Source organism: Tuber melanosporum, assembly GCF_000151645.1.
Source record: "Tuber melanosporum whole genome shotgun sequence assembly, scaffold_3, strain Mel28".
Taxonomy (NCBI): domain Eukaryota; kingdom Fungi; phylum Ascomycota; class Pezizomycetes; order Pezizales; family Tuberaceae; genus Tuber; species Tuber melanosporum.
Window position 1 is genome coordinate 868,167 of NW_003298974.1, and position 16,360 is coordinate 884,526.

Sequence of the window (16,360 nt, forward strand, 5' to 3'; positions counted from 1 at the left end):
TTTTATGTTTTGTTTTAAGTATTGTTTTGATACTTAATTAGTTTCACCAAAGTGTATCGATTGATACCTTTAATTAGTTTCGTTCATGCTAGACATGAACAGATTTGTGTATTTAAAAACCGCCTGTTTCTACGATAGAAAAGGCAGACTTCAACAGACAGTATTTCAATATACTTGGTTGAACGGTTACTTCTTTGTTCCTCAGTACACCTCTGAAGCCTTCTTTAGTTCTCAGCTCTCACCTCCTCTCTGAAAGAGCAGGCCACCTGCCAACTATCGTATCTATTACCGAAAACGTGATTAGCAGCTTGCGAACACGTTACAGTATTATTCTGATCCCTTTAATTCTGTGGCATTCTAGTCACAGGATACAACTGAAATTGATATGTATAAAGATGTGCGGGCCCCGTGTGGGGGCTGAAGGAGGGTGTTGGAGACCAGGGATTCCGATTCTGGGTGGAGTTACCCTACTTAGGATAATTCCTAGGTATTGGATTCCAGTATTCCTAGCACTTGCCTATTGCTATGATATTATCTCTTTTCCTACAATTAATGAAGTTTTTATTAGTACATTATTCTTTGAAAGTATTAGTAATCCATAGCTTACCTCTTTTTATAACTAGTTATAATAACCTGTAGTGAAAATATATTATAAAATATTTCTTATCAAGATGTCCAATATTAAAGATTAAATTTACTTCCTATACTGTATTTGAAATTACTGATTACAACAGCCTGATAGTCTGATAAAATTGAAAGCTGAAGGAATAAATTAAGTAATTCTAACAACCAACCCTGCGCCTATCTATATTACCTCCGTGTATTTTTAGCCAGGGACAGGGGTGTTACGAAATTTAATTCACAATTATGTATTTTTCCTCATTTTCTCACTTTGCATCTGGTTGCCGTGTAAATTTAAAACTCTTATTTCTCAATGTATTATAGTCAAAATGGAACTTTGTTACAGCGCCCAACCATTTGTGGCGACCAAAAATCCTCACGAGTTATCACTCAAAAATCCTAATCTGGTTCAGCTTACGATATATGAACTGAATGGTAGTGAGCCGGACTTAAGTCAACCCCTGGTATTATTGGTGCACATTAAGTTTGTCAACACCCATGATACCGGCACCTGTACGGCACAGAACAGTCGAACCCTCTTCTCTGCAGGTAGGGTTAGGGCCATTTTGAGGCAACAACTTTTTTGTCCTTCGACTCAGACAGCTATCATATTATCATACCATCCTATCGGATACTCACTCAATTTGCCCGAGGCGTCCCGAAAGAATCTCCTACATCCACACAAACAATTTTTCTTTACCCTCAGTCCTGGGGAATAATTCTCCGCATCCGCTAGGTACGTAAATTCCCCTCTTTCATCATTGGAAACGAAGATTGACCTAGCCACCGCCTTGGTAGTATGTCGACTTCAATCCCCGCATCCGACCCTGCTGCCGAAACCTCTACATCCGCAAAGTCCGGCATTACCCTCACGTCCGATGGGCAGCGAGTTATACCATCTTCTTTACGCCCAGATGGTTCTACTAGGCGTGAGATTCGTGTGCGGCCTGGTTATCGTCCACCTGAGGATGTCGAAATTTATAAGAACAGGACCGCAGAAGCTTGGAAGAACCGTGGTAGTGGAGGTGTGCCTGGCGCTTCATCCCCAAGCGACGAGGATGGGAAGCAGCCGGCTGGAACCTCTGCTTCAAGTAAAAATGCAAAGAGAAAAGCTGCTAGGAAGAGGGCTAAAGAGAGGGTTGCGGGCGGACAACCAGAAGCGGATGGGGGGGCAGTTGGATCCAGCGAGAAAACGAACGGGTCCCGGAACGATGATCCAGCTTCTACCACTCCTACCGCTGGAGGTTCAGAGCTTGAGCAGACAAAAACTGAGCCAACTCCCGATGAAAGAGAGAAGATGGCTAAGGCAATCAGAAAAAAAATTCGCCAGGCAAATGAACTCAAAATTCGGAAGGAAGTTGGGGAAAGCCTGCTTCCGGAACAGTTAGAGAAGGTCATAAAGCTTCAAGAGCTTACAAGGCAACTCGGCGCTTTGGGTTTTGATGAGTGAGGGATATGAATAACAGGGATGGGGACAGTGACGTTTAATTGATCACGGCATCATTTTCTGAACTTCCTCAATTCGGGTAGTGGCCATTGCGAGAATCGTTGGTCTCTTTTTTTTTTTCTTTTGGGCGTCTTATTTACATGACCAGTGTCTCAACGTTTTTGATGGAACCTCTGGTTTACATTCGAATCATGTATAGCAACCCCCCCCCCACCGCGCTTATGCGGTGGGGGTCCCTTCTTACTGAGTGTATTTCTAACTACCTGTTCATCTGTTGGTGTTTAAATTCTGGAGAACTTGCTAAACCTTGTGTGGTGAACTACAAATATCCATGCAGTCTTACTTCGCTATTGGTGCGTGGACAGTACCTGTATGACGTCTCGCACTTCGTGCTGTGTTCACCCCCGGGCCCTTCCCTCTAACATAAATTGCCCCCCATCTTGTAAAGTTTTTAGATGTCCTACTTTGTTCCTAAATTTTATACTCTACGAATTGTTACTAGTATGTTTCCAACGACCAAGTCACAATACCGCACTTTTTGTCGCATCCAAATCTTTGCTTCCTTGGCTCCATCCTACTTAAATCCATTGTTCCGGATTCCTACAGTTATGACAATTCCCACCTCTCATCCATCTCCTTCAGCGCCCCTCGGAACAGTCGCTGTTTCCTCTTTCATTTATTTTAACTTAAGTACATCTGCTTCAGCCCACGAACCTATTGTCGCCAATTTTGGACCTTGCGATCCACCCGAGCGTAGGGGGGGGGCATACCAGTACTGTATGTCTGCTGCCCCAACACTCGTCTTGCTCCATTGCGCTTGTCCGGGAGATTATTCTTCGGGACTCTTGGTCGAGCCAAAACCCTCTCATGTAGTTCCCAAATATTGGGCTCTAATCCCAAGCCTCCTGAGTTGGCCATAAAAGCTAGGGTATCACGAACTCATCCTCCCTATTTTTGTTGTAAATGTTGTAAACTGACAAGATCCAGGTGGTTACTCTTGCTCCAACTCCCTCCCCTAAAATAGCCACCAGAAGTATCATAGAAGCACTGACCGAGAGCTAACCATATTGCCGGTTCACACAACAAGTAGGACCCCTTCGCCTATCTATCCCATTCGGGTCACTTTGTTCTCCCTCTCGGTTGCTGTACCCCATCTGTATGTGAGGCTGTTTCCGCAGGCCCCCGTGATTTCGGCATTTCTTGGGATTTTTCCTGTGGGCTTCTGCGGAAGCTTCGTGTTCAACACATACTTCTGCAAGCACTCCTCTGTCCGTCGGGTCGAATTCGACAATTTCTGAAAGCCAGGCTTATCAGGGGTACCTAGAAAGACACAAAAATAGGGCCATTGGCAGAGGCACCTGAATTCTTAGGAGCATGAAGCATGAAGATTGATTGAATCGCTACCTAGGTTTAAATTTTTCTGCCGTGGTCGAGCTTCGCGGGGACGAGGATAGGCTTTTTCAAGTGGATACCAAGGTCTGGTGAAGGAGGTACGACTACCTTGTTCCCAAGTTTGGAGTTGAAACCTGAAGGTGAAAATCAGAGATAGTATTGGGAAACCTAATTCTGCTCCGAACATCTGGCTCCATCTAAGTAGCAGTATATATCGCAGTGGCTCTAAGGAATTTAGTGTTGCAGGTTAATGGCTTGTCAGCTTTCCAAGGCAGTGAGTCTTGATCTGGTTGGAAAGTTTGCAACAAGCGTAGCGATCCGTGGCACTGCAGTGAGTTTTGTTATCCTAGAGTATTTCTTTTATGCCCCCCACTGTTCAAGCGGGAGCTTGTTCATGCGGTGGGGCCTTGCTTGACGCTGAACGTTGTTGCTCGGGCTGGAAGTAATTATTTTGGACCACCAAGCTAAAGCCCCTACTCGTACATTGCTTGAGAAGATGGTAGGAACTAACACCCGAGGCCAGGGTGACCCCAGCTTCAAATCACTTGAGAGTATTAATTGCGGCTGCCCTTTTATCACTCGGATCACAACCCCGTGTGCTTCGGCCTAATTTCTGGGACTTTGCCTTTAGGGATTAACCAACCTCGTAGGGGGGTGGATGGCCGAATCGCGGGCTGTTCGATCTTTTGTAGCAATATAAAGAAAATAGACTTAGGGACTGCGTTGACCTTGAGATTGATGCCATGCCGGTGTCGTACTACTCGAGAATACCGGTAGTAAATTATGTATCATGTTACCCGTAATTTACAAGCCAAGTGCGTGTCAGCCACCGACACCCCACCGAGGCGAGAAAGGAGCAATACCGACAGCAGCACTATGCGGGGGGGAGTAGACTCAGAAAAATCCAAGTCACGTGGGCAAAAATCCTCCAAATTGTTTTCGTCCAAGAAATTTATCGCCCCCAATAAATGGAGATCGCGGAAATTTGTAATGTCTTCTATAATTTTTTCGGGGATCGATATACAAAAAATTAATGATGGCAGCTTGTCAGGGTCTGGCATAACCTCGGTGTTCTTTGCCTACCTTAACCCAGCATTTCCATGCCTAATTTGGGAAACCGCACTTTGTATCCCACCCCGCCAAACACTGCAACTACCATCAGCCACAGCCCGAACTAGGAATCTCATTTCCAAGCAACTTTTCTGCATCCCACTCCATCCCCCGGAATTGACGCAACCACGATTCATCTGTCCCACCCCTCCAACACCAACCATTTGACAAGCAATGGATTCCAACAACCCTCGCGAGACCTGGAACCGCATTCAAGCTGCCATTACTCGGGTCCAAAGACAGGGCGGCCCTGGCAGAGGACCGCCAAAGGGAGTTTTGGGCGGTGGTGCTGCATTAGTACTGCTTGGTGCTGCAGCGGTTACCTTTAACAGTGCAATTTTTAACGGTTTGCTTTTTTTTTTCACCCTCATCTTCTTGCATAGGGAATTAGACTGACGGTTTGTAGTTGATGGTGGTCATCGTGCCATCAAATATACCCGCCTCGGGGGTGTCAAGAAGGAGATCTACAATGAAGGTTTGTTTGTACCGTGGGTAAAGTTTGCACCGACCTCGGGCTAATATTTTCCAGGAACACATTTTGTTATACCTTGGTTCGAGACACCAATTACTTACGATGTCCGTGCGAAGCCGAGAAATGTTGCTTCGTTGACTGGTACCAAAGGTTCGTTATTCACGAGCTCCACTTTTTTGTTTGTTTGTTTAATGGCGTGCGAGGCTAATTTAGACCAGATCTCCAGATGGTCAATATCACTTGTCGTGTGCTTTCTCGTCCTCATGTTGATGCCCTCCCGACAATTTACCGTACCCTTGGTGTGGACTATGATGAGCGTGTGTTACCGTCGATTGTCAATGAGGTTTTGAAGTCTGTTGTTGCGCAGTTCAATGCTAGTCAGTTAATCACCCAGCGTGAGAGCGTTAGTAGGCTTGTCAGGGACAATTTGGTAAAGAGGGCTGCGAGGTTTAACATCATGTTGGATGATGTTTCTCTGACGGTTTGTGTCACTGGGTTTGGGGTTGGCATATTGTGGACTAATCTAGCCTTTTTAGCATCTTGCTTTCTCACCTGAATTCACCGCCGCAGTCGAGGCTAAACAAGTTGCTCAGTAGGCGCTTTGGGATGTCCTAGTTAAGATGGGTCTAGCTTGCTGACAGATTTATAGACAAGAGGCTCAGCGTGCCGCTTTCATTGTCGACAAAGCACGTCAGGAGAAGCAAGCCATGATTGTCCGCGCTCAGGGTGAAGCCCGCTCAGCAGAGCTTATCGGAGATGCTATCAAGAAGTCCAAGAGCTATGTTGAGCTCCGTAAAATTGAGAATGCCCGAAATATTGCTACGATTCTCCAGGAGAGCGGTGGAAGGAACAAGCTCTACCTTGACACCGATGGCTTAGGTTTAAATGTTATGGAGAAGAAGTAGTAATCTCCGTACAGGGCAAGCCGAAATGAAATTCCACATTACCACCGAAAATAGCTAAGTTGGAATGAGGGAGAGTGTATTAAGGGTTATCACATCTCTTTCTAGAGGCAGAGGCACTTTCATAATAGCGAAATAAAAACTCTCCTATCCATACTTTCAACTTTGAAAATATTATTTGGTGATTTGTGAATATGATACTTGAACAATCATAGACTTTCGTACAGTTTGAATCAACTATTTGATACTCGAGTGATATCTGAGAGACATATGATAGCTCAGAGTTTCTGTATGATACCCTGCACCAATATTCGGGAAGGGTAAGATGTACGAGTGCCGGCTGACATCCTGGAGTTACCAAGCCCTAACAAGCAATTGCTTTGTGGATTCGCAGGTGTACGTCTACCTTCCAGAACCGCCTGCCATCTCCAATCACTCATCCACGCCTTTTTTTCACTGCCACCGACCCCCTTAGATACTTCCCCAGCAGTTTTCATGAAAGTCTCTTGATCATCCGGAGTGCTTACTGGCGATCCCAAAAGCTATGAATTCTGATAAATCACCTCCAGGGTTGTCAACAGGTCCCGCCTATCACAGTAGCTCCATTGTTTTTGTTGGCAACGTACCGTTCGGCAACTGACCCCACTTCATTGTTTTATTAATTACAATCCTAACAAGAATTTCTTAGGCCTCACCGAGACTCAAGTTGTCGAAATCTTCTCCGCTGTTGGCCGGGTTATCTGCTTTCGTCTTGTATTTGATCGTGAAACTGGTCGTTCCAAAGGGTATGGCTTCGCTGAATTCGTCGACAACGAGACCGCAGCCAGTGCTGTCCGTAACCTGGATAACTACGAGATTCTGGGCCGCAAGTTGAGAGTTGATTACTCTTCCCACGGACACATTCCCGAGGCCCCACATTCAAATCCCTTCCCAGACCTTCCGAGGGGTATGGAGCTACCAAAGGGTCTTTCCGCGACCGAAGCAATATCCAGGACTATGGATGCTATTCCGTCTGCAAAGTTGGGCGAGGTGTTGTGTGAGATGCGCGATCTTGCTATCAAGGATCCGGTGAGGGTTACGGAGCTGCTCAGGCAAGCTCCGCAGTTGTCATATGCTCTGTTCGAAGCCATGGCGAAAATGGGCCAGGTGGATCATGCGCAGATGGGGAGGTACTTGGAGCCCACGGGTTCTCCCTTGTGCTCCTTGTCCACTGTCCATCGTGCTTTTGGGCAAGAAAACAATTCGAAGGGTTCCTCTGCGGAGGCGAGAAGTATTATCTCAGCCCTTCCCTCCCTTCTTGCTCCCGCCCCCCTAGACCGCCAGCATAGCATGCCGACCTCTTTCCCTACCTCCCCTAAAATGCATCCGTTTGTCGCTCAGAGATCAAATTCGTTCAACTGTACCTCCCAGATCTCAACCCCCACTCATCAGGCACCCATCATTGAGGCCATTCATAACCTTCAAGACCCAAATGTGGCTCTCTTGCAACAAGTCCTGAACATTCCCATGGACCAAATTGAAGTGTTGCCAGCAGATCAAAAGCAACAGATGATCCAGCTGAGACAGCGTCTGAGTGATGGAATTGTGGGCCATGCTGCTGCTGTCAGAAAGGCCATTTGATTATTTGATCGGTTATTGTTTTTTTTTTCCCGCAAGTAAAAGTTGATTGGTTATCTGAGGAGTGGTCTGGTTATGAAGCTAGCAATTGATAAGATGTCTACCGTAGTCCCGTCTGAAGTGGGAAGGGAAGCAGAAGAGAGAAAGAAGTTATGTAGGTATGCGGCGATAGGCTTGGTTAGCACTGTACCGTTGAGCAAGGGTGTTTCCGATGGAGTTGAAGTAAGGAATGGTTTTTGGGATGCGGGGATTTTCATGTTCTGCGTCTTAAGGGGTATCGTTAGTCTTGCGATAGAGGGAGGGGTGTTGTCTTTTATTTCAATTTATGTTATCATTATCACCGGCATCATTTCTTTACTCATTCTTTTCCTCTTTCCCCTCATCCATCCCTCCATGTTATTCACGTTGGCGGATTAGTGTCGCCAGCATGTCACAATCGCCGTCCTATCTGAATTGTGTGGTCAAGCGGCGGTCCCGAGATGACAGGCACACTGCACGACACGGCAGGTTAGACTAGGGAATGCCCGTGATACCCGCTGGGGGACAGCTGTATGTATCTCGAGCACAGTACGAGTACAAGTACTCGTACCGGTATTTCGGTAGTAGCAGTGTATCATATTAATGTCGGGTTATGGTGTCATGCATACGGTGCCGATATTTCATCCCCCCGTCTCTCTCCTCTGATTTATGATACCGGTATTTGTAGATCATGGCGTGGTTTAGTGTTGTGTGTTTAATTTCTGGATGATTGGCCTTCCTGATAACACCGTGTACCGACTGGCTGTCGCTTACTCGAGTACCGGTACTCGAGTATGATAATTTGTGAAAGCCTCAGGATGTCAACTATGATAGAGCTATTTTTTTTGTTCCTGAAATAATAAAAGGGGTTAATTTGGCTGGGCCCTGGTTAGCTTACCGGCTGCCGATATGCTGACCCGGGAACAAGCAAGCATGCAATTGCACTGTAAAGTAGGGTAGCAATGTTGATCAATTGCATGATGAGTGGTTGGCCATATCGGGGTTCCGCGGGCTCAAAGTTGGATGGATGAACACCGGTTTCCTGTGGGGCGGGATTTATAGAAAGAGGGGTAAGTTAATTATCTCACACTATCATTCACTCGAGCACAGCATACTAACTTCGCGCGCGAGTCGGACACAGTTTTTTGCTTGGTTTGGATACTTGTACAAGTACCATACTTTGATGCCGTAAACCTTACCTAAAGAACTTCCCCCCCCAAGATCATCACCGCCATACGAGTACTATACTATACCATACTTGTCACTTCTGGCACGGTGCTTGTGCTCGTACTGTATTGTACTCGTACTTGTAGAGTGCAGTACTGTATTTAGCACGCGCTAGTACTAGTACGGTACACCATCTTACTTTGTCTGAATTGGTAGGATTCGATTGCATAAGAAAAACAACAGAACAGGAGCCTATCCTCCAAGCATAAAATGCAGCCAATTCACTGATTGATTTGATTGTGTGACAGCGAAGCCTCTTCTCATGTCCCCGTCTGCACCCCTTCCTCCCACCCACCACTTCCGTCCCAAATAACTAACAGCCCATTTCATACCCATCTCCATCCTCATCCTCCTCCTCGTTCTCACCTTCGGCTTCACCCCCACCGCGCCGATCCCCAAGAGAAAGGCCCCCGGAAATCCCGCACCAATAATTGCCTCCGACACCTCGGGGGCAGGAGGGTTTGTTATCCTGTCCTCGCTCGGGTCACGAGAAACCCCACGGTCGAACACGTAGAGCCTCAACCACTATTCTTGCAGCTATTGCTGTCGACCACTCCAACCTCCCCCATGTCTTCGAGCCCCCAACATCAAGACTCACCTAAAGACTCCACCACCTCACCTGGTGGTCCTTCTCGCAGTAGACCGTCCCATCTCTTCGCTCACCCGAACCTCAGTAACACCTCGATCGAGAGTTCAGCCTTACTGGACCATCGAGAACAGCAGTCCATGAGACCGCGACGATCGAGCACGCAATACTCATCGATTCCAGTCTTCTCAGGAAGCAGATTGCGTATGCCAGCCGGCCCTTCGAACATGTCCGCTACACCAGGGCCATCGGGTTCCTCTTGTCGGTTCAATTCCCGCGGGTTCCCGTGGGAGATGGAGAGCGAGGACGACGGGGACAAGGAGGATGCTCCTCTACTGGGATCCTCCATGAGGTCGGCACAAGGGGCAGATATCGACCCGCCGGTGTCCCCGGGGAAGAGTAAACGATCTAGACCATCCACTGCGGGGTCCATGGCCCCACCGCCTGGCCGGCGTTCTGCAAATTTACAACCGCCGTTGGCCGGGGCTTCCAGAGACTATGGAGGTGTAAATTTCCCACCTTCCGTGCCGGGGAGCCCTAGCTTGGGACCTATGCCTGTGCTGGGAATGATGGGCGCTGGGGATTATACTAATGGGTTGGGAGTGCCGAGTAGGTCTTTGCGGGAGGGTGATGCGATAATTAATATTACAGGGGACGCGACTAATGATCATGGGTACCCAGATTCTACATGCCCTACGCCCCTGCAGGAGTTTGGCCCGGGGCATAGACAGGCTACGGCAGAAGCCGATGTGTGCTTTCCTGTAGATGATGGGCTTACGGACGATGAGGTTGCGACTTTGCATGGTGGGAGCGTGCATGCGGCTAGACGGCGGGTGCGCGAGTGGCCGGATCTGCCGGTATTGGAGGAGTGGAGCCGGGAGGAGAAGGAGGAGAGGAGTGAAGGGATCAGAGCGAAGAAAACTGCTGAGCCTGTATATGTTGGTGGGAGACTACGTGCGCCTAGGAAGTCTGGGTGGCATAGGGAGGTGGAGGACGAGCCGTATAGATTCACTTATTTCAATGATGAATTGCCGGCCACTATCCACTCGCATACAATTTCAGAGCTGCTACAGCCTGGTCAAACATTTAAAGATTTATTCCGTCCCGAGCCTCGGGTTCTAGACGATAGCTCAGATGATGAGAGCGAACACCCACAATCGGAGGTGGAAAACGGTAACGGCAACGGGCGAACTACCGGAAGCGGCTCTCCCGCCCGCGCTTCCCCACAGAATACCCCTCCAGTACGCATCGGACCCCGGCCAACCTTCTGGCTAGACGTCATGAACCCCACCGACGCCGAGATGAAGGTGTTCATTCGAGCCTTTGGGATCCACCCGCTGACCTCGGAAGATATACTGATGCAAGAGACCCGCGAAAAGGTAGAGCTATTCCGCAGCTATTATCTAGTCTCCTATCGCACCTTCGAGCAAGACACTAATAGCGAGGAATATCTCGAGCCCGTAAACATCTACTTTGTCGTCTTCCGGGAAGGGGTAATAAGTTTCCACTTCTCACTCACCCCTCATCCAGCAAACGTCCGGAGACGCATTCGGCAATTGAAGGATTATATCACCGTGTCAGCGGACTGGATCTCGTATGCGCTTATCGACGATATCACCGACGCCTTCGCTCCATTAATTCAATCTTTGGAAGAAGAAGTTGACGAGATTGATGATGCTATCCTGCAAATGCACCTCAGATCTGGTTCGGATGGCACTTCGGATAAGAAGAGCAACGTGGGCAGTAGTGCCTCGGACGGAGCGGAACAGAAGAGCGACGGAGATATGTTGAAGCGGGTCGGCGATACACGCAAGAAGGTTATGGGACTGTATAGACTTTTAGGAAACAAAGCGGATGTGATTAAGGGTTTTGCGAAGAGGTGTAATGAGCAGTGGGAAGTAGCGCCTAGGAGTGAGATTGGGCTGTATTTGGGCGATATTCAAGGTACTCTCCCTCCCTATGCTACGGATAGGTAGAATTGGGTGAGCTCACTAGGCGGGAAGATCACATTGTAACGATGGTTGGTAACTTGAACCACATGGAGAAAATCCTATCAAGGTCACATTCGAACTACCTTGCACAGATTAACATCAAGAGTATCCTTTCCACTTCCTTCCCCCTCCCTACATCTCAACCATTAACAGTCCTCCAGTGAACGAACGCCAGGAACAAACGGCGGACGTCCTCGGCCGCCTTACAGTCCTGGGAACCATCGTCCTGCCAATGAACATCATAACCGGCCTCTGGGGCATGAACGTGCTGGTCCCTGGCCAGGAGATCGACAACCTGAATTGGTTCTGGTGCATCACGGCCGGCCTACTCGTGTTTGGATTTTTGTGCTATTTTATCGCTAAGAGGGTTTATAAAATTATGTAGTGCCTTCAGGCACCAGCTGGAGGTGATGGGAGTAGAGGATACAATGACCTGTCTAGTCCATATATTATTTCTTTCGGACTAGATGTCCCTTTTTGGCTAATTGTTTTTTTTTTTCCCTATTTATCGACTGAAGTTTTCCATCTTATTTCATCTCTTTGTCTCTTCGTTATTCATTGAGTAAAGGGTGTTTTGGATAGAGGACGTGTGGGATTTCAACTTTGTCTATTCTCCTTTATTCATTTCCCTGAGTTATATTTTGTTTTGGCATGGTGTACGTATAGATAGCATGGGTCTAGGGTATCAGGAGTCACCGGCGTAGTAAGCTAGGCGTGAGGCAAAGGTGGGGTGTGTAGCAAATTATGGTATTTGCAGTTAAGTGTGGACTGTCTTTGAAAGTCTCTTTTGTTAAATTAATAGATGCGAGTGCGAGGGCAGGAGGCAGGGGGATGGGAGGTGTACGGAGTCACAGAAATCAAACTCATGTGAGAAATATGTATACATTGGAAATTACTCAGGTGTGGTTTGAAGTCCGCCGTAGACTCAGTGAAGGGGGGGGGCAAGTACTTAGTGCAGGATGCACTGGAATTGTGTCATAGCTGGTAGACTACTGTATGGCTAGTGAATTGTGGTGATTGGTAGACTACGGTATCATACTAATGAATTGTGGCGAGCCCCACCGCGACCCATTGATTAACGTGATGCCCGGGTGGTTCAGAATATGTGCTATGAGTAAGGTATCGGACCTGGAATCTGACCGCCCGCCCCGCATTTCGCTCTGGAAATGTGTGTTGGACTTAGTCCTTATCCGCCGTACAGAGGTAGTTTCCTTTTCCTTTCCTTTAGTCACAAGACTCTTATTTGTTTTCTCAATCTGTGACTACGCCTAATCTAATTATAAGTGGTTTACCGTATTGGGTACCTCTTGTAGTTGAATGTCGGAATAAGGGTATCACTACTGCGTCTTGTTCCAAAGGTGGCCTATGTAGTATAGGGCACAGTGTCCGGTGTGACTGCTCAGTGGATGTAGTATATTAGTATCTCTTCTCGCTTTGTATTTGAAAAATCAAGCTTCTTCTCTCCTACTCCGGAACGCACACATTCACAATGTGGTCGAGTAAGCTTCTGCGATTGATAACTTGCAGAAATGGGTTGGAATGTGAAGGGGTGGATGACCGTGCCAAGCTTACCACTATTGTTACCACTACTTTGGGTAATGCTAAATGATCTTCAAAGTACTTGGTAGGGGGTAGTCTAATGAAACAGCGCGGGGCTAAACAACAGTAATAGGTTAAGGATAGATTTATTATGATGCATATGATAAGAAAATTTTACAGCAGTATCCAGTTTTTATAATGGAAGAGATTCCGACATGTTGGTCACCCGCTTCAGTTCACTTAGTATCTTTCTTCTATGCACTTGTTATTTTTTTCCTACTTTTCCTATTTCTTAAGCTTATTATTAGCTTCTCTCCATGTATTGTTAAGAATATATTAAGTCTTCAAGTTCTGAGGTTGATTCTCTAGGCCATTCTGCTCTTTTTGAGGAACTATTTCTCTTAACTCATGAACATCTAGAGTCTTCTTCATCATATCTATGATGAAACTGAACTACCAATTAATGGGAAGTATTAGAAATACTAAACTGGATTGAGATATAAAGAAAATCTAATTACTGTTAGCTGAGCCTACATGTATATACGGGGCAAGAAAAAGGCAGAAGAGTGGTAATTTAAAGTATAATTTTTTAATAACCACAAAAAAGTAAGTGAAATTTGTGAATATAAAATAATATTATATAATAAAAAAATTAGGATTAATAATTCCTCTAAATGAAAATTTTATTGAAAAGTTTCTAGTACAAGTATCATACCTATGTACTTCTTAGTATGTCATAGTATGTCCAACTGAAATACCTAACCAACAGTACCCCTACTTGATAGACTCTAGTCTATTTCCATTCCTACTGCGGTAGTTTCTTAAAACCAGTATAGACATAGGTTTAGCTAACTGTAATAGTACTCTATAGAGTCTTATTACAGATACAGCAACTGGCTTTTACTTTAGTCTATCATGATTTGATGGTAGAGGATTAGCATCAGGTACTATAGACTGATGAGTGCTACCTCTGACTGACAGATACTCATGGTTACACCTGGGTAACCTGACATTTAAAAGAAGAGTATGAGGACAACTGTCTTGTCTCCCAGTTTCCCCAGCTGGATTGTATTATGATATGAGGTAGAATACTGAGGGACAAGAAGGCATCTCTGATTCTCTGAAAGAAAGAAGATTGGGAAAACATAACTGCAAGTAGTTATGTGGATCATGTTTTAAGGCCAGTCTTTTGGCCATTTTGGAGGTAGGAGAGTGAGAGATTGTGAGAGAGTAAGCAGATTTGGGTAATAGAAGATAGAACTTCTGCTCACCAAGCCTGACATACAAGTACGGTTCATCACAAATATCAAATACCCTGCCTCCAGTGGCCCCCTTCTTCCCGGAACCTAAATCCTATAGAAAATGTTTGGCAGACCCTTAAGGATTAATTAAATAAATAATCTCCTCAACCTACTGGGCTATTTGACATAGCTAATGTAATTTATAAGAAATAGAATGAGATTACTGGTATTGATTTTATAGGATATATTAATTCCATCCCAGAGCGTATTACTGTAGTTATTGCAGCTTCCAGTAGCCATACCTGCTGGTGAAAATTCTCTTTTCTTTTTCTTTTTTTCTCTCTATTTATTTGTACTTTTCTATAAATATCTACACGATCTTTAACTTTCCTGACCTTGTCCTTCAGTAGCCATGTGGTTCAGAAATAAATTCCTAGCTACTAAACATCCTTGCACCCCCCATTTTACCCCCCCCCCAGGTTACCCCTCCCTATTCATGTCTCATATTCAGATACTTCTTGCCTGTAACTTGTATTAACAGTAAATTTTTGAATTTTAAAATATTTCTGTACTTATACTCTATTAATATGCAAAAATTTGAGAATAGCTAATGATAAATAAAATTATCTAAGAAATACGAAATATTATTATCTTATGAAAAAAGATCCTACAAGAGTAGTAAATACCCTCAGATCATATCTACATTCCTCTTAATTGAAACTTCTTTTTTATATTAAGAAAGAAATAATAAGTATTAAGTTTTATATGATAATATCTTGTATTTCTATATTATATAGTACTTCTAACATAATTAGTATTTATAGCAGGACTAAATCAATACCTTCTATTGAAATAACTAACTGTCACGAACGTGGCTTAGCGAGGAAAGGGTTTTTCACGTGACACATGGGTATGAGTCACAGGTATGTTATTGTTTCACGCATATAACCTATTCGGGTTATATGATTAGTTATGTGTGGGATTTGTGATGCTTTCGTACATGGCTCAAGTATGAGTCATGAGACATGCGCCTGACGAGTATGCCTTACGAGTGTGCCTTACGGGCAAGCCTTGCGCATATGATTTATGTTTCGCACATAACCTCATTATGATGTCATGGGTTTCATGCATATGACTCAGTCAAGTCATATGACTTGTTTATTGTGTTATGATTGGTTTATGAGTTTCGCACATGACCTTGCTATGAGGTCATGGGTTTTGAGCATGTGATCACTTTGGTCATATGATTAGTTTGTTATGATTTAGTTTCACACATGTGACCACTTTAGGTCACATGACTAAAGGCGGGAAGAACACTATATAAGGAGGCCGATGCGGCCGAGGAAGATAGGTTCTTCATGCTTTGTTCTAAGTACTTTTCCTACTTATTACTTTAATGAATATAAAACACCCTAACGATCTTTACCTTTATTGCAACGTTATCGTTACACCAAGGAAGGAGCTTTACGAAGAAGAGTTAGAGAAAGCTTACGATAGGCGTTCCCGGTAGAAGACAAGGGTCTTGTACTATCGGTAACGTAGGCAGAAGCCTAGAGCTATTGTAAGACAAAAAGAAGAAGAAAGACAGGAAGAGAAGTATCGTTCCCCATCGCCAAGCACTAACTATCCAAAGAGGGATCGTTACATTACAAAGCATCACCTAGTGCGACGCCAAACGATACAAGACGGCATCCTTCAACCCAGACAGGGAAGGAGATATTGACATCGACGATCAAAATCTTAATCTAGGAGGATTCAGCGACGCCCTAGATCAAGTCTCAGCAGAATCCTCGAGAGCAGCAAGCCCAGTAACCCCAGAGAAAGGATTACCAGTCGATAGCTCTCCTGCTGGAATGCCACGATACGAGAGAATGTCGGGATCCGCAGTACCTGGGCCACTGGCCCCAGCTGCTCCGGCACCAGGAACCAGCATACTTGGAATGACTGAAAATCATTTTCAGGCATTTCTTGCAGCCACGCGAAATACAGGGCAAGGAAATGTCTAACGACCAAAAGCAAAGGAGCCCGACACATACGAAGGAGCTGAAGATAAGCTACGAATATTCTTAGCGCAATGCGAGGAATATTTTGCAGTTAAGCGATACGGAGATCACCGTGATGAAATTAAGATTCCATATGTGGAATCTCTACTCAGAGGACTCACAGGACAATAGATCATGCCCTTCCAAGATGGACG

The 16,360-nt window shown here is 45.4% G+C and overlaps 4 protein-coding genes; all 4 read left to right on the plus strand.

Annotated features, from left to right (window-relative positions):
* Positions 1-1,259: 1,259 nt before the first annotated feature.
* On the plus strand, positions 1,260-2,354 carry GSTUM_00006798001 (uncharacterized protein). XM_002838959.2 has 2 exons: positions 1,260-1,357; positions 1,420-2,354. Exon 2 carries the CDS (start codon positions 1,421-1,423, stop codon positions 2,069-2,071), a length of 651 nt encoding a protein of 216 aa, XP_002839005.1. The 5' UTR covers positions 1,260-1,357; position 1,420; the 3' UTR covers positions 2,072-2,354.
* Positions 2,355-4,667: 2,313 nt separating this feature from the next.
* On the plus strand, positions 4,668-6,100 carry GSTUM_00006799001 (uncharacterized protein). XM_002838960.2 has 6 exons: positions 4,668-4,916; positions 4,977-5,045; positions 5,100-5,192; positions 5,261-5,523; positions 5,579-5,634; positions 5,692-6,100. Exons 1-6 carry the CDS (start codon positions 4,745-4,747, stop codon positions 5,945-5,947), a joined length of 909 nt encoding a protein of 302 aa, XP_002839006.1. The 5' UTR covers positions 4,668-4,744; the 3' UTR covers positions 5,948-6,100.
* A 290-nt stretch (positions 6,101-6,390) lies between these two features.
* GSTUM_00006800001 (uncharacterized protein) lies at positions 6,391-7,922 on the plus strand. XM_002838961.2 has 2 exons: positions 6,391-6,540; positions 6,633-7,922. The coding sequence occupies exons 1-2, from the start codon at positions 6,489-6,491 to the stop codon at positions 7,562-7,564; spliced, it is 984 nt and encodes a 327-aa protein (XP_002839007.1). The 5' UTR covers positions 6,391-6,488; the 3' UTR covers positions 7,565-7,922.
* A 1,190-nt stretch (positions 7,923-9,112) lies between these two features.
* Positions 9,113-12,266, plus strand: GSTUM_00006801001 (uncharacterized protein). XM_002838962.2 has 5 exons: positions 9,113-10,493; positions 10,635-11,096; positions 11,175-11,336; positions 11,396-11,488; positions 11,545-12,266. The coding sequence occupies exons 1-5, from the start codon at positions 9,374-9,376 to the stop codon at positions 11,766-11,768; spliced, it is 2,061 nt and encodes a 686-aa protein (XP_002839008.1). The 5' UTR covers positions 9,113-9,373; the 3' UTR covers positions 11,769-12,266.
* Positions 12,267-16,360: the final 4,094 nt, after the last annotated feature.